The 22,315-nt window shown below is 60.7% G+C and overlaps 2 protein-coding genes and 1 long non-coding RNA gene across 3 annotated transcripts; 1 reads left to right on the top strand and 2 right to left on the bottom strand.

Annotated features, from left to right (window-relative positions):
* The first annotated feature begins 1,435 nt into the window (after positions 1–1,435).
* Positions 1,436–4,019, top strand: LOC128914878 (zona pellucida sperm-binding protein 3-like). Its single transcript, XM_054214558.1, has 9 exons — positions 1,436–1,786; positions 2,282–2,400; positions 2,490–2,593; positions 2,804–2,981; positions 3,067–3,187; positions 3,275–3,366; positions 3,518–3,654; positions 3,731–3,820; positions 3,895–4,019. Exons 1-9 carry the CDS (start codon positions 1,436–1,438, stop codon positions 4,017–4,019), a joined length of 1,317 nt encoding a protein of 438 aa, XP_054070533.1.
* Positions 4,020–8,401: 4,382 nt separating this feature from the next.
* LOC128914829 (uncharacterized) lies at positions 8,402–9,550 on the bottom strand. The gene is made up of 3 exons (XR_008468445.1): positions 9,073–9,550; positions 8,686–8,897; positions 8,402–8,540 (listed from the first exon to the last, which is right to left on the bottom strand). It is a non-coding gene; the product is annotated as an uncharacterized LOC128914829 (long non-coding RNA).
* Positions 9,551–10,856: 1,306 nt separating this feature from the next.
* Positions 10,857–21,400, bottom strand: LOXL1 (lysyl oxidase like 1). The gene is made up of 7 exons (XM_054215383.1): positions 20,257–21,400; positions 13,718–13,826; positions 12,562–12,699; positions 12,077–12,233; positions 11,891–11,986; positions 11,578–11,693; positions 10,857–11,195 (listed from the first exon to the last, which is right to left on the bottom strand). The coding sequence occupies exons 1-7, from the start codon at positions 21,308–21,310 to the stop codon at positions 11,189–11,191; spliced, it is 1,677 nt and encodes a 558-aa protein (XP_054071358.1). The 5' UTR covers positions 21,311–21,400; the 3' UTR covers positions 10,857–11,188.
* Between the last annotated feature and the right edge of the window lie 915 nt (positions 21,401–22,315).

Below are 22,315 nucleotides of genomic sequence, written 5' to 3'. Positions count from 1 at the left end.
CAGCCTGCTGGAATCCCTGGCATTTCTACGCCAGTGCCAGTCTCAAGGTATTTTAAACACGAAGGAAAAGTCCTGGATCCGCCGGCAGCAGCAGAGATGGGGCATCAGCTCCCGGGGCGGGGATGGGTGGGAGGTTTTACACTGGTCCCTAAAGCTTCACGCGGGTGGATTTGGGGGACGTTGAGTCAGGCACAAGCCAGTCCCAGCTCCAAACACGGTGGGATTTCCTCTAGGAGCAGGCTGGGTGATATCTGTCCCTAAAACTTTCTGTTTCTTTTCATTTTCCCAGAAATAGCTCAGCCGCTCCAGATTAAACGTCCAAACCAGAGGCTGTCCCTAAGGCTTTCCAAGGGCATCCCAAAAGATGGAGCAGGATTTGGGGTATGAAAGGCAGCATCCTTCGTACAGAACCAACAGGATGCTTGCAGAGCCCTGGCAGGGGAAAAGAGTTAAAGGCGCTCAAAAGAAGGGACAGAAACTCCAATAATGAGGCTTGGAAAAATTATAGGGTTTGTTTTTTAAGCAGCTTTCCCCGTTTCCCAGCTGTGAGGAGCTGGGCAATGCCCAGCCCTGCTTGCGGGGGGATGGGATACAAAGCGGGGTGCTGCAGCACGGGGAAGGGAGCGATGGGTGCAGCGAGGCTCGCCGCTGGCTTCTTCTGCCCTGTTCCCTCGAAGACAACAACACAAACCCAAGCCAAAGAGCTAGGGAAGGGCAGCAGAGAGAACAAAGGAAGGTTGCGGCTCTGCAGCCAGTGACCTCACTGCTGAGGCTGGAAGCAGGGGGGGTGTTTGGCCCCTGGCTGAGAACGGCCACACTCGTGTCAGCGGTGAGGGTGCTCCGTTAGCCGTGGCGGGGTCAGCGCTGAGTGAATATCTGGATCCTGGCCCCGCTGGGGAGCGGGGAGACGCTGAAAGCCCCTGTTGGGGCTGCGGCCGGGAGCACGTGGGTTCCCGGCCCCCAAAACGCATCAGCATCTGAGCGGAAAACCAAAATCCCAGGGGACCCCGTGGCGCCGGGCAGGGATGGTCCCCGCCGAGGGGACGGGAAGCACCCGGATTGGGATCCTGGACTCCGCTCCTGTCACCCCCCCAAGCAGCCTTGAAAAGCCCCTTATCACCTTATAACCTAAACAAGCCACTTTGTACCAGTCTCCCCGTCTCCAGCTTCTGCTGAGTTTTATAAACATCTTGCCCAAAGAGGCTGACGAGGATGTTTTCCCTCGCCTTGGGCAGCCCGGGAACAGGGGGTTCCGGCACCCCGGAAACGACTCAGTTGTGCCTCCCCTCACCCCGCACCCACGAGGGCTGGCCTTTGGGTGCCATTGGTCCCCAAACGGGAGCCCAGGGGCGGATGGCTCCTGCTGCTGGGGGGATATAAAGGCTGGAGGAGCAGCCCTGGCGCTCCGTGCCGGGGTTTGCTGGAAGAAGGAGGGATGGGACCGGAAAGCGGCTTTATCCTCGCTCTTCTCTGTTGGGCGGTGGGCGAGGTGGCTGCCTACCCACCCTGGGATTTCTCCTGGGGGGCACGGGCAGAACCCCACGCCTGGTCCTGGGTGGAGGACCCCCAGTCTCGAGCCATCTCCGGCCAGCGGCCAGTGGTGGTGCAGTGCCAGGAGGCTCAGCTCGTGGTGACGGTGCATAGGGACCTCTTCGGCACCGGCCGCTTGGTCAACGTAGCTGACCTGACGCTGGGGCCAGCGGCGTGCAAACATTCCTCGATGAACCCTGCCCACAACACCGTCACCTTCACCGCCGGGCTCCACGAGTGCGGCAGCATCGTGCAGGTAAGACCTTCTCCCTGCCTCAGTCCTTTCCCCAGCCCCGGGATCCCACCTAGCATCCCTTCACCTCCCGGAGCAGCTCCAGGCTGCGGGACCAAGCGCCGGGCATCCCTCTGGGAACACCCCAGGGGAAGGATGAGCATGTATTTCCCCCAAACCAGAGCATTTTTCCCCAAAGCTGCTTTGCCCTTTCGGCTGGAGACACGCCAATGGCGCAAAGCCCCCACGTCGGACCCATTTTGCTCGTGTTTCAGCCCATTAGGAAGTTTAACTTGCTGAAAACGGAGCAGGGCTCCTTCTCCATCCCCTTTTCCCTGGCTTTTCCCCCCTTTCTTTGGATTTCCCCAGCATTTCCCAGCTGGGAAAGGTCAGATACGCAGCTCAGTGGTTGCGGGAGGTGGGGCAGCCTCTTGTTGCAGATGAAAATATTTGACACGGTTATGATTTCACAGCTATTCAAAATATATAAACCTGGCTTTTTGATGGTTTTCTGCCCAGATCACACCGGACTCCCTCATTTACCGCACGCTCCTCAACTACGACCCCAGCCCCGCCAGCAACCCCGTCATCATCCGCAGCAACCCTGCTGTTATCCCCATCGAGTGCCACTACCCCAGGTAAGGTCTCTCCATCCTCAGTACTCCCCACCCCGGTCCCCAGGGACCAGCACGGGGCCAGATCCTGATGCAGGGTGGTCCTTGCCCAGGAGGGAGAACGTAAGCAGCAGCGCCATCCGACCCACCTGGGCTCCCTTCAGCTCCACGCTCTCAGCGGAGGAGAGGCTGGTGTTCTCCTTGCGCCTCATGAACGGTAGGTGGGAAGCCATCCTGACCTGCAAACAGGGCTTTTCCGCCCTCTTCCCAGTGTGGAGGAGCTCGAGGACTCAGGACTGGGGAAGCCAACCTACCCCATGGCAAACACCAGCGCTCCTGCTTTTGGGCTGAGCTTTGGCTCTGGTCCTACGGGAGCTTGGAGACAGCCAGAGCCACCCCCCTTTGTCACCTCGGCACTGTCTTGCAGAGGACTGGACTGCCGAGAGACCTTTCACCGGTTTCCAACTGGGTGACGTCCTCAACATCCAAGCAGAGGTGGCCACTGAGAGCCACGTGCCGCTGCGGTTGTTTGTGGACAGTTGTGTGGCCGCCCTGAGCCCCAGCACTGACTCCTCACCCCACTACGCCATCATTGACTTCAACGGGTGAGCCCTGGGGATCTGCCGGTGGCAGCACTGGGGGGGCGCCCACCGGGATGCTGATCCCTCCATCGTCCCTTTCCCACCCCAGGTGCCTGGTTGATGGGAGGTCAGATGACACCAGCTCTGCCTTCATCACCCCCCGGCCCCGGGAGGACATGCTGCGCTTCAGGATCGACGTCTTCAGGTTTGCGGGGGACACTAGGAACCTGGTAAGGCTGTGGTGTCCCCCCCGCCCCAAACCAAGCCGGTGTCCCCCATGAGCGTGTTCCCACCTCTCTCCCCTGCCCTCCCCGCAGATCTACATCACCTGCCACCTAAAGGTGACCCCAGCGGACCAAGCCCCGGACCCCCTGAACAAGGCTTGTTCCTTCAACAAAGCCAGAAACACGTGAGTAGCCACCATGGTGGGGTGGGGCTGGTACCCACCACCATCCTGCATCCCCAGCGTGGCACAGGGATGCGTCATGGACCCAGATTTTGGGGGTGGTGGTGGTGGGATGAATGCTCTGTGGGGTGATGATGCTCCCACCCTGCTACAGCTGGGCACCCGTGGAAGGCACCCGGGACATCTGCAGCTGCTGCGAGATGGGCAACTGCGAGTCCTCCGCATTCTCCCGGAGGCTCAACCCCCTGGACCGATGGCCCAGCCGCCGCTTCCGCCGCCATGATGCCAACGGTAAGGTCCCCATGGGGACACAGGGAACACTCTGGGGTGGTGGGAAGAGCCTACTTCATCACTTCTTCCTCCCCAGGGAAAGAGGCTGAAGCCGACGTAGTCATCGGCCCCGTGCTCCTCTCGAGGGATGCAGGCACTGTGGAAGAGCAGCAGGAGGGAGGTCAGGGTGAGTCCCCACCGGCTGCAGCCATGTGACATGGCCCTGGTGACAAGGTCTAACAGCCCCCCTTGTTTTTGCAGGTGGGGCGACGGCGGTGGACAGCGTGGGGATGGGGCTGATGTACGTGGCGGTCGGTGTGGGGCTGGCCGGGGCTATGCTGGCCATCGGCGTGGGGTACAGGAGGTGCACCCGTGCCTCGGCGTGAGCGTGGGGTGAGAAACCAATAAAGCCTGGGAAGGACAAACCGTGTCCGTGCTGCGATGGCACCTTGGGGACATCCATACCTGGGCTGGGTGGCCTGCCAGGGAGGGAGCACCCATCCCCGGTATGTGGCCGTAGGGGTGCTGGAACCACCCAGTTCCCGGGGGGGGGGGTCCCCCCACATCTCCACCCGGATGTCAGCCCTCCCCTGGGGCTCAGTTTTGGGAGCTGCCCTGCTCATCGGCGACACCGGGGACAGTCCCCCAGAGGAATCCCGGCTGTGTCCTCCCGGCCACCGCTCCTGGGGCGGGGGGGAGGGCAGAGCAGGGTGCGGGGGGGGCTCTGGCTCAGCCAGGGAAGGCCCCCAACTCCTTCGGGAGAGCGCGTTCGTGGGGGGGGGGGGGACCCTGCTGGAAGGAGACAAGTGACAGCCCCGCAGCCCCCTGCGGCCCCGCCACCCCCTTCCTGCTGTCGTGGCGCTTCTCGGCGCTGCCCCGGCTGCCTTCGGTCCGGTCCTTCTCCCGGTCGGCTGCGGGCCCGTCTCTACGCCCCGCCCCGGGGCGGTGGACGCGGTCCCCTCAGTGTCCCCGCTCCCCTCGGGGCCACCACCCCCAACTCCGTCCCCGCCCCCGAGGTGGCCCGGCACCTGCGGCGGAGGGTCCCGGCGAAGGGGGCCGGGCGATGGAGCGGGGGGAAACCGGCCTGGAGGATCTCGGCGGCGACGGTGAGCGGAAGGGTCCCGGTAGCCCTGCCCCTGCCCCCCTACCGGGCACGGAGCCGGGACCCGAGTGGGGGGTCCCGACCCGAGGGAGGCTCCCCAGACCGGCGGTGCTGGTCCTACGGCCCCCGCCCCGGGCACAGCTCCGGCTCGCCCACGGGCTAGCGCAGCTCCCGCCGTCCGAGCCCCGCCGATGCACGCTCCAGCCCGGCGTCGCCTCGCCCCGGCCCCGTCGCCGGTGGGTCAGCCCCGGCCCCAGGGTCTGTATTTTCCCTCCGCCATCGATTTCAGCTCCAGCTCTGGGTCGCGTCAGCCCCAGGATCTCTATTTCAGCTCCAGCCCTACGTTACGAACAAGCGATAGGATGAGAGGAAAACAGCCTCAAGTTGCGCCGGGGGAGATATTTTTAGGAAAAAAATATATTTCCTGTATTTTAGGAAATATTTCTTCACTTAAAAGGTTGCCCGGCATTGGAACAGGCTGCCCGGGGACGTGGTGGAGTCACCATCTCTGGGGGTATTTAAAAGACACGTAGGCATCAATGTTTCCATGATCTTAAAGGTCTTCTCCAGCCTAAAAGATTCCATGATTACTTGTTTCAGCCCCAGCCTCTGCCCCGGGGTCTTTATTTCAGCCCCAGCGTGTGCTGTATTTCAGCTCCAGCTCTACCCCACAATCTGTATCTCAGCCCAGCTGTGTTTGTTTTACCTCTAGCCCCACAACCTTTATTTCAGCCCCACAACTTTTATTTGGGCTCCAGCTCTGTACTGTTTTAGCTCCAGCCCTAAAATCTTTTATTTCAGCTCCAGCTCTGTGAGATTTCAGCTCCAGCCTCAGCCCTACAGTCATTATTTCAGCTCCAGCCCCACGGTTGGTATTCTCGCCCCTGTCCCCGGGTATTTATTTCACCTCCGAACACACAGTGTATATTTCAGCCTGCCTCCAGAGTCTTTATTTCAGCCGCAGGGTCTTTATTTCAGCTCTAGCCCCGCGCTATGTATTTCAGACCTAGCCCTACATTATTTATTTCAGCTCCGGCTCTGCGTCGTTTCCCCTCCCGCCCCACAGCCTGTGTTTCAGCCCCAGCCCTCCAGCCTTTTTTATGGCTCCAGCTCTCCATCGTTTCAGCCCCAGCTCAGCATCTTCCCGTACCTCTCCGCTGCCGGTTGGGGGGTGCCGAACCCGGCAGGAGCCGCGTCCGTCGGCCCCAGCCCAGCTCCGAGACCCGCCCCCCGGGGCCGGGCACCCCCCCGCAGCCCCGGGCGGGAGCGCTGGCAACGGGGGGACTATCCGGCGGGGGGAACCGGCCTCGGGGAGGCGTTACTGCTTTAATAAAATAATAATATTTGTATTATCTTTAGTTAAATTACTATTGCTTTTATTATTTCTTTAATTATATTACTACATTACTATTCCAGGCCCTCAGCGCTGCCGCCATTCCCGCGGGAGCCGGGACCGACCCCTCCCCGGCTCCCGCCCCGTTCGGGACACCACCCCCCCGGGCAGCGGCCGGTGCCTTCCGCGCCCCTGCGGGCCCCGGGCCCCGGGCCCCGCTCGGCGCCGCACGAACCTCCGGGGGCCACCGCTGCCCCGACACCGCCGGGAAGCAGCCGACGGGACGCGGCCCCCTCCCCCGGTACGCTCCAGCCCCGCCAGAGGCAGAGACACGCGGCCGCCGGCGCTACCCGGCCCCGCTCCCGGCACCCCGCGGCCCGCGGGGCGGCATCACCAGCAGCACCCTCCGCTCCAGCGGCCGCCGGAACACACCGCACATGCGCCGTACAGGCCCCGCCCAGCCCAGCCAATCCCGGCCCGAGGCAGTGCACGGCCCGGCCAATCACGGCCCGCTCCTTCAATCCGGCCCCGCCCCGCTCTTCTCCGCTCCGCCCCTTCTGGAGGCCCTGAGCGGGGGCCGGGAGCGGCCTCGCTGCGCAGCGCCCGGCCCCCATCCCCGGGGTCCAACAGCGCCTACCGAAGCCGCGGCAGCGGGGCCGGGACCCCTCGAGTCTCCTGGAGCGGCGGCGGGATCGGGGTATCGGCGGGGCAGTGGGGAGGGCAGTGTCGGATTGAAGGGACGGGCCGTGATTGGGCGGAGCAGGGGCAGGGGGCGGGTCCCGGTTGAAGGAGCGGGACGGGATTGGGTGGAACGGGTGGCGCGAGGTCGGGATGAAGAGCCGGTCCGGGATTGGGCGGAAAGATGACGGGGGCGGGGTCGGGATGAAGGGGCGGGTCGGGATTGGGCGGAACGGGTGGGGCGGGGTCGGGATGAAGGGGCGGACCGGGATTGGGTGGAGCAGGGCCGAGGGGGGCGGGTTGAAGGGACGGGCCAGGATTGGGGGGAGCGGAGATGGGCGGGGCGGGAACGGGTGGGTCGGGATTGGCAGGGCTGTGCGCTGCCTCGGGTCGGGATTGGCTGGGCGGGGCCGGGCTGGGCGGGGCCTGTACGGCGCATGCGCGGTGAGTTCCGGCCGCCGCTGGAGCGGAGGGTGCTGCCGGTAATGCCGCCCCGCGGGCCGGGGGGTTTTGGGAGCGGGGCCGGGAAGCGTCGGCGGTCTCGGGTCCCTGCCTCTGGCCGGGCTGGAGCTACCGGGGGAAGGGGCCGCGTCCCGTCGGCTGCTTCCCGGCGGTGTCGGGGCAGCGGCGGCCCCCGGAGGTTCGTGCGGCGCCGAGCGGGGCCCGGGGCCCGCAGGGGCGCGGAAGGCACCGGCCGCTGCCCGGGGGGGTGGTGTCCCGAACGGGGTGGGAGCCGGGGAGGGGTCGGTCCCGGCTCCCGCGGGAATGGCGGCAGCGCTGAGGGCCTGGAATAGTAATGTAGTAATATAATTAAAGAAATAATAAAAGCAATAGTAATTTAACTAAAGATAATAAAAAATATTATTATTTTATTAAAGCAGTAACGCCTCCCCGAGGCCGGTTCCCCCCGCCGGATGGTCCCCCCGTTGCCAGCGCTCCCGCCCGGGGCTGCGGGGGGGTGCCCAGCCCCGGGGGGCGGGTCTCGGAGCTGGGCTGGGGCCGACGGACGCGGCTCCTGCCGGGTTCGGCACCCCCGAACCAGCCCCGGGAGCGGGGCGGGGCCGAGCAGGGCCGGGGGGCGCTGGGTCTCCTTTGGGACAGGGAACCGGGGACCGAGGAGCCATTCCCAGCCCCCGAGCGCTGCTCGGGGGGGGGGCTGTGGGTGGTGAGAGCGGGGCCGTGCGACCCTCCCCGGAGGTGGGGTCTGGTCGCGTTTGTCCCCAAGGATGAGATGCCGGCATGGAGCAGGCCGGACTCAACGTCTGAGATGGGCTCGGGGTGGGCAACACTGCATTCAGTGCTGGGACGCGCCGCTCAAGGTGACAGTGGGACAGCGATGGCAGCTCCTAGTGATCCTGGAGTGACGGCGGGCATGGATTTATGGCCACGGGAACAAGCAGGAGCGTCTTGTGAGCTAAAGCACCTCTGAGTCAGAGCTTAATGAGCCCGAGAGGCCATTAGCAGGAGAGGGAAGAAGCAGCAGGAGCCAAGTGGAGGTGATGCAGAGCCGGGGTGTCCGTCGGCAGGAGAGGGAACAAGGTGAGTGTCCCTCATCTGGAGCTGGGCGAAGCAGGAGTGTCCGGTGTCTCAGCTGCCACCAAAATGACGCCAAGCTGTAAGGAGCTGGAGTGCAGGAGCTGGTGTTGAGATGTAGAGGTGGGACGTCCATCACCTGGAGCTGCAAGAAGCAGGAGCATCTCTGTCCTGGAGTGTCCAGTGTCTCAGCTGTCCCCAAAATGAGTGTCCTACAGTTGGAGATGCAACTCCAAGCACATGTGAAAGGGAAGCTGGTACCTGCAACACAACTTCCTCAGCAGAACGAACGCCGCCTGAGACTCAGGAGTTTTTCCCTCGGGGACGATGTGACCCACAAATCCAACCCAAGGCAGCTCTTGGGGGCTGAGAACACCCCACGCCACTAACACCACTGGAGATTTACCTTTCCGTGACACCGGGCACAAAACCACAGCCAGAACCCGGCATAACCCAGGTTGAGAGCGGTGAGGATGGACACCACCCGCAGGGGACAGGCACGGTGATGTGAGCAAGTGACTGATGAGCCCAGCGCTTAACGTGGGTGATTGCATCGGTCTGCACAACTGTGTTTCACATCCATAAACGTGCTGTATCGGGCATCAGGCTGGGGCACCGCTAAAATAAAGAAATGAAAATAAATAAATAAATACAAACAAAATACAACAATAAATCCCCTTGGTAATGCCATGCTGAGCAGCCTTGGCTCCCACCCCGGCTGGGGAAGAACGGATCTTTACACCAGAAAGAGAAGGAGCGAGCGAGATCATCCATCAGCTGGAGCATCCCTGACCTGGAGAGTGCGGAGTTGGGACCCGAGGTGATGCCGAGCCAGAGCATCTGTCAGCCAGAGGGGGAACAAGAGGAGCTGTAAGAAGCCGGAGCATCTCTGTCGTGGAGTGTCCGGCGTCTTGGCTGTCCCTGCAATGCTGCAGGGCTGGACCGTCCATCAGCAGAGCTGAGAGAGCCAGGAGCTGGACAAAAAGCCAACTTGCTGCAACTAGCCAGAGCTGAAACAAGCTGGAGAATCTCCTCCCCGGTGTCAGGGAGCTGGGGCTGAAACGAGCCCGGGTGTCCATGGGCCAGTGTGTGCCTGGGAGGGAGGGAGGAAGGGAGGGACAGGGCTACCAGGACACCCCCTTCCTCTCACCGGCACCGCCGAGGTCCTCCAGGCCAGGACCGGGGCCACTGAGCCCCCTCCTTGTCCCGGCAGCGGCCTGCAGCCAACTGGGGAAGGACTGGGCAGGAGGGAGCGGGGGCAGCGCCAGGAACAGGAGAAGGGGGGGACAGGAGTGGCGGGGGGGACAGGAGCTGGGAATGGGGGACAGGAGAAGGGGGGGACAGGGGAGTTGGGGGAGACACAGGAGCTGGCAATGGGGGACAAGAGAAGGGGGGGACGGGGTGTGGGGGGGACAGGAGCTGGTAATGGGGGACAGGAGAAGGGGGGGACGGGTGGGGGGGACAGGAGAAGGGGGATCTGGGGGGTGGGGGGGACAGGAGCTGGGAATGGGGGACAGGAGAAAGGGTGGACAGGGGAGTTGGGGGGCACACAGGAGCTGGCAATGGGAGGCAGGAGAAGGGGGGCACAGGGGTGGGGGGGACAGGAGCTGGCAATGGGGGACAGGAGAAGGGGGGGACAGGACATGGGAGGAGGGGACAGGAGAAGAGGGGGAAAGGGTTTGGGGGTGCAGAAGAAGGGAGGGACAGGGGTGTGGGGGGGACAGGAGCTGGCAATGGGGGACAGGAGAAGGGAGGGCACAGGGGTGGGGACAGGAGATGGCGGGTGGGGGGGGGATGGCAGAGGACTTGGCAGGGGGTGCCAGGAGCTGATGGCAGGGCTGTGGCTCTCACAGCACAAAGGATGTCCCCAAAGGGGTGGCCGTGTCCCACACCCCCTCCCCAGCCTGGGGCACTTGGGCTTGTCCTGGGGGCGTGCATCCTTCCCCCCGCCACCCCCATGTGTTGTGCCCTTTGCTCCCTGGCATTCAGGACGAAAGGACAAGGTGAAAAAGCCATCGGCTTTCCCTTAGGTCACCTCTCGGTTACTCCCCATCTCCTTCTGGGCTTGGGGACATCCTGGGACATCCCTCGGTGGTGGCGGTGGCACGATGCCCTTCGTGGCCTCAGTTAAACACCGAACCCTCAAAAGCAACGTGTTTTAATGATTTCTGGTTTTAAATCTCGTGAAAATAATAATAATAACAATAATATTAATAATAATAATAATAATAATAATACAAGACTTCCAGTCATCTCAAGGTTCCCTTCCTATTTTTAAAAGCCAAAAGGAGGGATCAAGGTCCCCGTTAAGGTGATGGGTTTTGCAGCGCCTTTGGTCTTAAAAAGAACCAGAGCATCTCGGCATGGCAGCCACCTTGAGAAAAGGGGGTCCAGCATCCCTGCCGGGGCAAGCACCCCCAAATCCGGGCTGGCTTCTTCCCCCCCTCCTCTATGGAGGCGGCATCACCGGAGATCCAATCCCTCCCTCCACCCCCACCCCTCCACCCCCCCCCCCAAAAAAAAGGGGGTTAAAAACTACATATTGCTAATATGTGATTTACAGCAATTTATACAGCATTTACCAGCCCCTGCCTTTATTCCAGCTAAAACTTGGCATCGGTTTCCTTTAGGAAATTGGGGAAAAAAAAACAAACAACAAAACAAAGGTTAAAAGAAAAGTTAAGTATAAAAAATATTTCAAAGAGTCATTCTCGCTTCCCCTCCTTTTAACGTGAAGAAATGAGGGTGGTTTTGGTTGGGTTTGTTTTTTTTTTTTGGGGGGGTTAATGTTTCTTGAGGAGCTGCTGATGGCTCCAGGGTCTCTGGTGGGACAGAGAAGCCAGCTCAGGCACTTTGTCAAGAGGGGGACAGAGGCTGGGGCAGGTGACGTCCCTCTGGCCCTGCTCCCATCAAGATCTGCAAGACAAAAACCACAAAGATTTGGGGAATGCGCTTAAGAAGACATTTAAAAATGTTATTTCAAAGGCCGAGGGTGCGGGGGGGGGTGTGTGTGTGATGGGGGTGGGGTGGTGTGGGGGTTTCTTTTGAAACTGCTTTGTTCTTCCCCAGAATAACAGAGAAATTCAATATAAACACCCCAAAGGGAGCGAGACGTCAACCCCCCAGCCCCACCACTGGCTAAATCCAGCTGGTTTTTGGATGCTCGGGCAGAAAACCCAGATGAAAGGGAGGAGAAAAGGGATTGAACCGCTCAGGTCTGACCCCCATCTCTGTTTTTTTTGTTTGTTTGTTTGTTTGTTTGTTTTGCCAAGGGAAGGACAGAGGGACAACTCCTTACTGGGAAATCTTGCAGTTTGTCGTGGACACGTAGCGCCCGGTGTAATGGATGTTGCACCTCACCACGTTGTTGGTGAAGTCCGACTCCAGGACGATGTATTTGGGGTTCACTTGAACCTAAAAATGGAGGAAAGGGAAGGAAAAACACCCTTAAAAACTACTAAGTGGGGGGACGAGCAGTGCCTAAAGCTGTTAATGGGATCACACTGAAAAAAAGGTGCGTGGTCCTAAACCCAAAGGTTGAGAAGATCCCAAGCCGCCCCCAAATTGGTGATGTTTGCCCCTAAAAAATCTCTCCTGAGGACCCTGGCCACCTTTAAGACGTAATTCCCCGGCTGCACGTCTGTGATATCGATCCACTGGCAGTCGATGTCGGCGTTGTAGGTGTCGTAGCAGCCTGGGCTCAAGCCCTGCAGGGAGAAAAGGGGGGTCAGGGTGCGCTTGGGGTGGGTGGTGAACCCCAAGGAGCCCTTTGAGCATCTCCCGCCCCCGCCGCCAACCTGGGTATGGGCCGTGCAGGCGTAACGCTTCAGGTTGCCGAAATCGCAGGTGGTGTCCTCCAGGCAGAAGCTGGCCTTGTGGCCCTCGGCCACCTTCCTCCCCGTGGTGGCATCCAGCAGGTCGTAGTGGCTGAACTCGTCCATGCTGTGGTAGTGCCTGGGGACAGGGAGGGGCGGGATGACACACACAGTCATGATGATCACCCCCCCCAAAACGGCGTCATCCCCTCCCCAGATGTGGTATTTGGGGGGCTCCCCATCAACCCTGGGTCCACACCAGCTTGCCTGCTCCCTCCTTGGGGACATTTATTGCTTGGTGGCTTTAGGGACATAGGTGTGAAGCAAGGTGACACCCCCGCCCACCCCCAAAGATCTCAAAGCAAAGCCCCCCCAAAGAGGAGAAGCACCATTAAAAAAAGCCTTAAAACCGCCATGAAAAGGAAGGGTGATGGAGGGGAGGTGAGGGGACGACACACGACACTCACTGGTGGCAGCTGTGCCACTCCCAGCTGTGCCGGGGCCGGCTGGGCAGAAAGTCGGCTGTGCCCTGGTTCTTCACCCGCTGGGGAAACCGCAGCAGCACCCGCACGTCGTAGTCGGTGGTTTCGGGGGTGTAGGCAGTGCTGGGGACATCGGGGAGGGTCAATGTCAATGTCCCCCCCTTCCCTGCCCTCGGCCCGTGCCTCCCCTCGGCTCAGCCCTGGCACCCCCCCAGGAGGAAAATCCCCAGCGAGTGCCTCTGCTGGGAGAGGTTCCTCCGCAGAAAAGGAGACAATGGAAAAAGACGAAGGAGGGAGAGAAGGTCCCCTGCCCTGCAGCGCCCACCAGACACCTCCCTCGGTGCTTTGCTTAGCTCTTTGCTTTGCCGTTTTCCCTTCCCTTTCCCTTCCCTTTCCCTTCCCTTTCCCTTCCCTTCCCTCTTCCCTTCCCCTTTTCCCTTCCCTTCCCTTCCCTTCCCTTCCCTTCCCTTCCCTTCCCTTCCCTTCCCTTTTCCCTTCCCTTTTCCCTTCCCTTCCCTTCCCTTCCCTTCCCTTCCCTTCCCTTCCCTTCCCTTTTCCCTTCCCTTCCCCCTTCCCCTTCCCTTTTCCCTTCCCTTCCCTTCCCTTCCTTTTCCCCTTCCCCTTCCTTCCCTTATCCCTTCCCTTCCCTCCTCCATCCTTCTCCTCATCCTTCTCCTCCTCTCCCATCCCTCTTCCCTTTACTCTTCCCTTCCTTTTCCCCTCAACCTCCTTCCCCACTGGCACATCCCCATTCTCCCCCCGCCCATGCTCCCCTCCATGCCCGCTCATCATCTCCCCAGGCCCCCCCCTTTTACCCCCCCACCATCTCCCCTTGCCCCCGATCCCCCCTCTCTCCCCTCTCCAGTCCCCCTGTCCCCTCGCCCCAGGATCCCTTTCTCTCCCCCAATGTCTCCCTGTCCCCTCTCCCCAAGAACGCCCTCTCTCCCCACCATGTCCCCATCTCCCCTTGCCCCAGGACCCCCCGCTCTTCCTCCATATCCCCCTGTTCCCTCACCCTGTTCCCTTCTCCCCCAGCGTCCCCATCTCCCCTCGCCCCAAGACCCCCTTCTGTCCCCCCGCGTCCCCCTGTCCCCTCTCCCCAGGACACAGCCCAGAGCCCACAGCCCACGGCTGCTCCTACCTGGCCAGACACTTCTCCTCGGCGGCGCAGCGCAGCGAGTACAGGTGAGCTCGCTGCACGTAGGTGGACGCTTGCACATAGTTGGGGTCTGGCACCAAGTCGGGGAGACCTGCCAGGAGGATGGGGACAGCCCTCAGGGCTTGGGGACAGGGCCTGGGGACAGGGCTTGGCTTGAGGACGCAGCCAGCCCCGACCTCGTGGGGAAGGTTCACTTCAGGGACCACCACGTTGTTTTAATTTTAAGCTGCAGACGGAAAAAATCCTCCCTTTCCCCTCCCCTTCCTCCCCCCGGGCTCCTGCTGGCAAATCCCAATCCTCCATTTTCCTACAGCGGGATCACTCAACCCGTCCTCCTGGAAGCAATTACACCCAGCCCTCTGAGGGGTTATTGGTGTCCCCCTGAGCCCCCCAGCTCCCCGCCCCCTGCAGGGATGGGGCAGGGGGCGGGGAACACGACCCCCAAAAAGGGGAGTCCCTATCTCCTGCCCTGTTTCCTGATTTTCACCCCAAAACCAGGGTGGAAGTGGGGGCTCTGCTAACCCTAGGCCCCCCATGCCGTTATCCATTCTCCCCTTTAATTCCTGCTGTTGCCCCATGCTTGGGGCTGAGCCGAAGCGAGCTGCAGACGGACCGACGGACGGACGGACAGACAGACAGCCTCAGGGACGGGTGGGGGCTGCCTCGCTTTCCAACAGCATTACGGAGCTCAGCTGGAGCTGCCGCTCCCCCCCCCGCTCCGAAGCAACGCCCTTTCACACCTCCCTTTCCAAAAGGCTCCTCCAGGATCACCACCCTGGAAAGCATCCTTACATCTGCCCCTCAAGAAGGATCAGGATGGAGGGGGGGACGCTCCCCAGGTGCTCCGTGCCTCAGTTTCCCTTTTCATAGCCCTCTGCAAAGCCAAACCCTGCTCTGCAACAACCTCTGCTTAGCGTCTCTCCTTCCTGTGAGCTCATCAGCCCGTCCCCATCGTCATCCCCATCCTCATCCTCGTCCCCATACTTATTCCCATCCTCATTCCCATCCTCATCCCCACACTTGTCCCCATCCCCATCATCATCCTTATCCCCATCCTGTCTTCATCTGCAACGCTGTCCCAATCCTTGTCCCCATTGCCCTCTCCATCCCCATCCCCATGTTCATTCCTACCTTCATCCCCATCCTTATGTCCATCCTCATCCCCATCCCTGTCCTCATCCTCACCCCTGTCCCCATCGCCTTCCCTCTTCTCATCCCCATCCCTGTCCCTGTCCTCATCCCCATCCTTATCCCTGTCCTCATCCTCATCCCCATCCTCGTCCTCATTCCCATCCCCATCACCTTCCTCATCCCCATCCCATCTTCATCTGCAACGCTGTCCCGATCCTTGTCCCCATTCCCCTCCCCATCCCCATCCCCATGTTCATTCCTACCTTCATCCCCATCCTTATGTCCATCCTCATCCCCCTCCCTGTCCTCATCCCCACCCTTATCCCTGTCCTCATCCTCATCCCCATTCTCATCCTTATTCCCATCATCATCTTCATCCTCACCCCTCATCCCCATCCTCATCCTCATCCTTATCCCCATCCCCATCCCCATCCTCATCCTCATCCTCATCCCCATTCTCATCCTCATTCCCATCCCCATCATCATCCTCACCCTCACCCCTCATTCTCACCCCTCATCCTCATCCCCATCCTCATCCTCATCCCCAACCCCAGCCCCAACCCCACCTTCATCCCCATCTACATCCCCGTCCCTGTCCCCATCCCCACTTTCATCCCCATCCCCGTCCCCATCCCCGTCCCTGTCCCCATCCCCACTTTCATCCCCGTCCCCATCCCCGTCCCTGTCCCGGTCCCCATCCCCTTTCGAGGGACCGGGAGGCTCCAGCCTCATCCTTTCGCAGGGGCAGCCAGCGAGACCCTCCCCACGGCGGCGCCGCCAGCTCCTCCCTTTGCACCCCGACAGTTTCCAGCACGTTTCCTTTGGGGTTTTGATTGGCGGATTTATTTTTTTTTTTCTCCTCCCCCCCCCCCTTTTTTTTTTTTCCGCGGGCAAATAGAACAATGCCTTCTTGTTTCTTGGCCTGCCTTCCCTCGAGGGATCACGTCACTCCATTGGAGTTCGTTTCCTGCCCCGCTTGCTTGGTCATCGCTGCTGATGTAATACCCGGGGGAAGGCGGGAGGGGGGGGGCCGCACACGCCAGGGGGAAAATCAGGAAAGCTTGGAAGGACTTCCCCGCCGCCCCCCCCCCCCTTAAAAAAATTAATAATAAAAATACCGATGGAGAGGGACCCCTGGGCCCCGTCCCGCTTGCGCGAGGAACATTTGTCATCATTTAGAAAACAGCTTTTCCTCCCCGCTGTTGTTTATAATAAATTCTTGGAAGCTCCGGAGAGAAACCCGACTCCTTTAACCAACGGGGAGTTTTATTTTCCCCCCACGATGAGGCTCACCCTGGACGGTCCCCTTTGTTATTGTAGGATCTCGCACTTGGTTTTTCGGCTCCGGCCCAGCAGAGAAGGGTCAAACCGCAACCAAGCGCCGGCACCGCTGGGGTTAATGGGATGGTAGGATCCAGCTCCAAATGTCCCCTTATCACAGCAGGGCACCGAACTGTCCTCATCCGGGGCTGGCCAAATCCAGCTCTTTTTTTCTTTTTTTTTTTTTTTTTTTTTTTTCCCCTCTTTTTTTTTTTTGCTGAGCCAGCACTTTTCCACCTCCTGCGAGTCAAGGGGCCTGGCAGTCCCCATCCCATCCCGTCCCCCCCCTGCCCCTCTATCGCCTCCAAAAAGGGACAAGCACAGCAAGAAAATGTTTGGTTTTCCTCCTCCGCCCCTTGGCCTGCCCCGGGGAGCTGCCAGAGAAGATTTCCTTCTTATTCACCGTGAAAATTAGAATAATAAAAAAAGGCAGGCCCGCTCCCCGCCGCGCTGTTTGTGCAGGTGTGCAGGACTTAGCTGAAAAATCCTGGCTCCAGCAGTTTTCCGAGGGGGCGGCTGCTTTGCCTCCCTGTGCCCAGTCCTGCAGGGACCACCGAAGAGGGTGGCTGTGAGCAGCGGGGATGGGGATGTGGGGACAACCCCGAGCAACTGAGACAGACCCCTTCATCCCCCCATCCCATCCCTGAAGCGTCCCTCCTCCAGCACCTCCTGGTGTACCCCTCCATCCCATCCCATCCCATCCCATCCCATCCCATCCCATCCCATCCCACCCCTGCAGCGTCCCTCCTCCAGCACCTCCTGGTGTACCCCTCCATCCCATCCCATCCCATCCCATCCCATCCCATCCCATCCCTGCAGCATCCCTCCTCCAGCACCTCCTGGTGTACCCCTCCATCCCATCCCATCCCATCCCATCCCATCCCATCCCTGCAGCATCCCTCCTCCAGCACCTCCTGGTGCACCCCTCCATCCCGTCCCATCTCATCCCATCCCTGCAGCATCCCTCCTCCAGCACCTCCTGGTGCACCCTCCCATCCCATCCCAGCCCATCCCAGCCCAGCCCAGCCCAGCCCAGGCGAGCCCCACTGAATCTTCTCGGGATCCCCAGTTGGTTGTTAAATACCTGAAGACAGCAACAACATCAACCCAAACCCACCCCTGAGCCCGCAAAAGGAAGACTTTCCCAACAAGATTGTCATCTCCTGGCCCAGGTGCCCCATCCATGGGTGACAGCATCGTCAGCTGTCACCACAGCCACCATAACTCAAGCTTAGTGGGTATCAACACCCTCATCACCCCATGGGATTTCCAAAACCCATTCCCATTCAAAAACCAACCCCGGACAACCCGTTCTCACAAGGGCAAGGTGAAAAATCCCGCTGGAGATGGAGGAAAACTGAGGGGAGGGGTCTGGGGAGAGGTCAGGGTGAGGAAAACCCTGGAGATGCCTCCTGGGGATCGGCCAAGAGTGGGGAGCACTGGTAAGAACCTGTACCTTGGTTAAACCCCATGAGGAGGGGTGGGCTTAGATGCCATGTGGGCTTGGCTTTCACCAGCCAAGGCCTCCTTTGCACGAGATGATTTGGCCCCTGGGCAAGACTTGGGTGACACTTGAGCCCTCTGCAGTGGTTACGAGCAGGAGATCTGAAGACTTTTGGTGTCTCCTCCCCATGTCCTTGCCAAAGCCTGGTCTCCTGCATTTATCCCCCTCTCCTGACCAAGCCACACATGATGCTCCTCTCCAACGGCCTGGCCCCCTATAGATTTAGGGCTGGAAGCATTTCAACTCTCATCTTCCAAAGTATCTACATCATCTGGTTTGGATGGAGGGAGGTGGACAACCCAGGATGCTCACGCAAGCCCCAGTAAACCCCCTCGTAAAAGACGGTGGGATCTAATTGCTTAATTAACCCCCCAGGTGCCCCAGCGAGGGGCCAGGAATGCCGCACATTCCTGGCGGAGCCGGGTGGGATTAGGAGGCTCTTAAAGAGCTTAGCCACATAATTAACGTCTGATTCGGCTTTATAAAATGTTTTGATCAATTAAGAAACCTGCCTGGAGGGTGGCCCTGCAGGTGACAGGCTTGGGGTTTTTTTTTTTTTGGTGACCGCCAAAGAGGTGACAGCTTTGCCCAAACAAAGCTTGGCTGAAGAGAGCAGGAGGTGACCCAGAGGAAAAGCCAGGCAGTGTGGTGACCCCAGAGAGCTGGGGCTGGTCAGACGATCTGTATTCCCTTCTTTAGATTTATTAAGGAAAAATGTGAAGAAAGAGGCTGGGGGCTCCTGCACCAGGAGGTGGGTGTCTCATTGATGGGCTTGTTGGCCAATGGGGATTGTCAACCCCGCAATGAATATCCCGTTCCCTCCATCAGAGCCACAGCACTGCGGGACCACCACGTGCTGGCCCAGCTTCCAGGGATCCTTGAAGGACACAGCCTTTGCCAACAGGGAGGAGATAATCTTGGCAGGCATCTTCCCATTTCCCTCTGCCTCCTTGGGTCATCTGCAGGGCAGCCGTCCCCAGGCGTCCCTCCCCAGAGACACGGGACCACCAGCATCCTTCATCCCTGCATCCTTTGCCCCTCCATCCCTCATCCCTGCACCCTTCATCCCTAAATCCCTTGCCCCTGCATCTCTCATCCCTGCATCCCTCACCCCTCCCATCCCTCACACGGCAGGAGCGGCTGCTCCTGGCGAGGCGGGCAGAGATCCGGAGGAAGATCCTCTCCGCAAAAAACCCTGTCCCCAAGCTCTTTCCCACACATCGTCGGCGGGGCCGGCTGGACCGCGGGCTGACCCGGCCCGGCTGCTCGCACTGTGTTTACTCGCTCGCACGCAACGGGGCAGGGCTGGGATGACCGCTTCCCCCAGTACAAACCCTCTGGGACGGGCTTTTCTCAGAAAACCAGGGATGGGGCTGGATGGGTTCTGGGGTCAGATGGGTCAGAGGCTCCAGCTGAGATGGGTTTCCCAAGGGACAGGCAGGGAACACCATCCCCCAGGCTGCTGCTCCTCCTCACGCCCTCCAGCCTTGCTTCCAATTTCACCACGGAGCAAAAAACACTCTGGGCCAGCCTCAGCCAAAAGCCACAGGATTTCATCAGGATTGGGGTCAGTAGGACGTGAAGTGATGGCATCTCCGCTGTGACCTTGGTCCCCTGCTGCAGCCCCGATGGGGGTGATCAGCCCAAGTGAGGCAGCACCGATCCCCCCCGCCCCCTCACCCCCCGTGAATCGAGTCTGCCCTGGCACAGGGCACATGGCCAGGATGGCCCGGGACACAGCACGGTCCTACCCCAGAAGCACGGTGTGTCCCCAACCCACAGCACGCAGCCACCCCACGCAGGCAGGATGGCCTGGGATGTGGCATCCAGCCATCCCGCACAGGCAGGACAGCCTGGGACATGGCATCCAGCCATCCCGCACAGGCAGGACAGCCTGGGACATGGCACAGACCCATCCCACCAATGTGGGATGACCTAGGACATGGGGCGTAACCCCCCTCCACGCCTGTGTGCCCCCATCCTACAGCACAGACCCACCTCACAAGCATGGGATGACCTGGGACATGGCACAGACCCATGCCATGAGTGCAAGATGACCTGGGCTATGGCACGTAACCCCCCATCCGGCACAGTGTCCCCCCCATCTCACAGCACAGACCCAAGCCACAAGCGTGGAATGACCTGGGACATGGCACAGATCCACCCCACAAGCGTGGGATGACCTGGGATGCAGTACAGACCCACCTCATGAGCATGGGACGACAGGGATGCAGCGCAGACCCACCCCATGAGCGTGGGATGACCTGGGACATGCCATGGGCCCACCCCAAGCCCAGACCCTGCTGGGAGTTGCTCCTGCGCACCCTTTCCCTTTCCCTCCCCGTTTTTCACTGCTTCAATCATTCCCAAAACATGTAGGGTCTCCAGCAGCCCCAGTCCCTCAGACATTTGCCCCCATATCACCAGGGCAGCATCCTTGGAGAGCGACTGGTTCTCCAGAGGGGCTCCGCCCTCGGGGATGCCTTCTCACCGGGTGATGAAGCACCCAGGGCACCATCCCACCCGAGGGAGCTGCCACCCGTCCCAAGGTGCCCCCAAAACTTACCCCGTCCGCCGTGGCTGGGCCTGTAGACACTGCCCACGCTGACCCGGGCTTGGTTATCAGGGACGGCTTGCGGCATTTCGGGGCTCCTGGCGGGCAGGTAGGACTCGGAGCGAGGAACCCCGTAAGGCTCCAGCGCCCGAAAAGGTGGCTGCGGCTCATAGGGTGGGTACTGGCCCCCATACCCTGTCCCGGCAGGAGCTTGAAGGTTATCGGCTGATGCGATACCGTGGCCGGCGGGTTGCTGGTTGGGGTAGGAGTCCAGGCCGCCTTGCTCCGGTGAACCCCCGGCATCGTGATACAAGCTATGGGAATACCGGCGGTCCAGCCCATCAACCGGTTGAGGGGCGGCGGGCACGTAGGGGCGTTCAGCCGCCGGGTAGTAACCCTGGGCTCTATAGGGGTTCTGCTCCTCCCCGTAGTCCTCGTAGCGTGCCCGGGGTTGGAAGGGGTACACCACGCTGGCACCCGCTGCTGCCGAAGCCACGGCTGCCCCACCGGTGCCGGTGCTACGGTAATAGGTGAACGCCTCGTCGTACGCCCGGGGTGCCTCGTAGGGCTCGTATTGGGGGGCGAAAGGGAACTGGGGGTACGCCGGCTGCCCGACGGAGGCGTAGGCGAAGGATGAGGATGAGGCGGAGGAGGAAGGTTGGCGGGAGCGGCCGGCGGGCCGTACCCGTTGCGACGCCGTACTATCGCCCACTGGTCCTTCACGCCAATTTTCGGGCACCTGCCCGAAACCGAAGGGATGCCGCGTTTGTCCCCGCACCGTCTCGGAACCCGGCCGCGGCGGGAGGGCCGGTGCCTGTCGCCGGACGCTGCCCGTTCCTCCGGTCACCGCTCCCGCCAACAACAACCGGTTGCCTCCGGGTCTCTCTTGCCCCGCCGGGACGTACTCGGCGCCGGTATTAAGCAAGCTGTAAACGCGGCCGTTGTTCTCCCACTGGATCAGCTGCCTCCAGGGCTGCCCGCCGCCTGCCTGCTCCTGCCCGCCGGCCAGCAGGCAGAGCCCGCAGCCCAGCGCTGCCCACAGCCCCCAGGTTCCCCGCCGCTCCATCCCGCTAAGCCGCCAGCCCCGGCGGAGCGGCTCCCGGGGCGGGCGGAGCGGCCGCGCTCCCCCGGCGGCAGCGGCGGCGGCGGCGGCGGGGAGGGAAGCGGAGCCGGGGAGGGGGGGACGGGGGGGGGCGGGGGGGGACGGGGGGTGGGGGGGGGAACAGCGCTGCCGGGTCCTAGGAGCCGCCTCCAGCACGGATCCTGCCCACCGGGAACAGGGAGGAAGGGCTTGCAGGGTGCTGGCTGCACGCACGATGCATCCGCTTGGGACAAAACAAAACGAAACAACAAAAAAAAAACCCAACCCTGAATTTTCGGCTTTTTTACACTTTTTTATAACCCTGGCGCAACGCACGCATTCGAAATTTGGGTCGAATTCTGCGGGTTTTGGTCCCAGGAACAGCCTCCGGCACGCAGCCTGCCCACCGGGAGCCGGGAGGAAGGGCTTCGGGGTGCTCTCGGGCTAAAAGAACCCGAAATTTCGGCTTTTTCACACTTTTTTATAACCCTGGCACAACACACACTTTCAATATTTGGGTCGAATTCTGCGGGTTTGGGTCCCAGGAACGGCCTCCGGCACGCATCCTGCCTGCCAGGACTCGGGCTGCAGGGTACTGGCTGCATGCACAGTGCATCCGCTCGGGATAAAAGAACCTGAAATTTTGCCTTTTTACACTTTTTAACCCTGGCACAATGCACACCTTCAACATTTGGGGGAATTCTGCGGGTTTTGGTCCCAGGAGCAGCCTCCAGCACAGATCCTGCCCACCGGGAACAGGGCGGAAGGGCTGCAGGGTGCTGTCTGCATGCACAATAAAATAAAAATAAAATAATATAAAAAAATCAGCTTTTTACACTTTGTTTTTAACACTGAAATGATTGACGCCTTCAAAATTTGGGGGGAATTCTGTGGGTTTTGGTCCTAGGAACCACCTCAGCACAGATCCTGCCCACCGGGAGCTGGGAGAAAGGGCTTCAGAGTGCTCTCAGAATAAAAAAAACCCTGAAA

The sequence above is a fragment of the Rissa tridactyla genome, chromosome 9 (genome assembly GCF_028500815.1).
Source record: "Rissa tridactyla isolate bRisTri1 chromosome 9, bRisTri1.patW.cur.20221130, whole genome shotgun sequence".
In the NCBI taxonomy this organism is placed as follows: domain Eukaryota; kingdom Metazoa; phylum Chordata; class Aves; order Charadriiformes; family Laridae; genus Rissa; species Rissa tridactyla.
Note: the sequence above shows the minus strand (reverse complement) of the source record. Positions and strands in the feature narration are given on the sequence as shown.

What these genes read in the sequence shown, in the direction of transcription:
- LOC128914878 (XM_054214558.1), top strand. Translation starts at nt 1,436, where the DNA reads ATGGGACCGGAAAGCGGCTTTATCCTCGCTCTTCTCTGTTGGGCGGTG. An exon ending in ATCGAGTGCCACTACCCCAG is followed by an intron (nt 2,401 to 2,489) that starts GTAAGGTCTCTC and finishes GTCCTTGCCCAG; the next exon opens with GAGGGAGAACGTAAGCAGCA. An exon ending in CGGGGGACACTAGGAACCTG is followed by an intron (nt 3,188 to 3,274) that starts GTAAGGCTGTGG and finishes CCCTCCCCGCAG; the next exon opens with ATCTACATCACCTGCCACCT.
- LOXL1 (XM_054215383.1), bottom strand. Translation starts at nt 21,310, where the DNA reads ATGGAGCGGCGGGGAACCTGGGGGCTGTGGGCAGCGCTGGGCTGCGGG. An exon ending in GCCCAGCCACGGCGGACGGG is followed by an intron (nt 13,827 to 20,256) that starts GTAAGTTTTGGG and finishes TCCTCCTGGCAG; the next exon opens with GTCTCCCCGACTTGGTGCCA. An exon ending in CCTGCACGGCCCATACCCAG is followed by an intron (nt 11,987 to 12,076) that starts GTTGGCGGCGGG and finishes TTCTCCCTGCAG; the next exon opens with GGCTTGAGCCCAGGCTGCTA.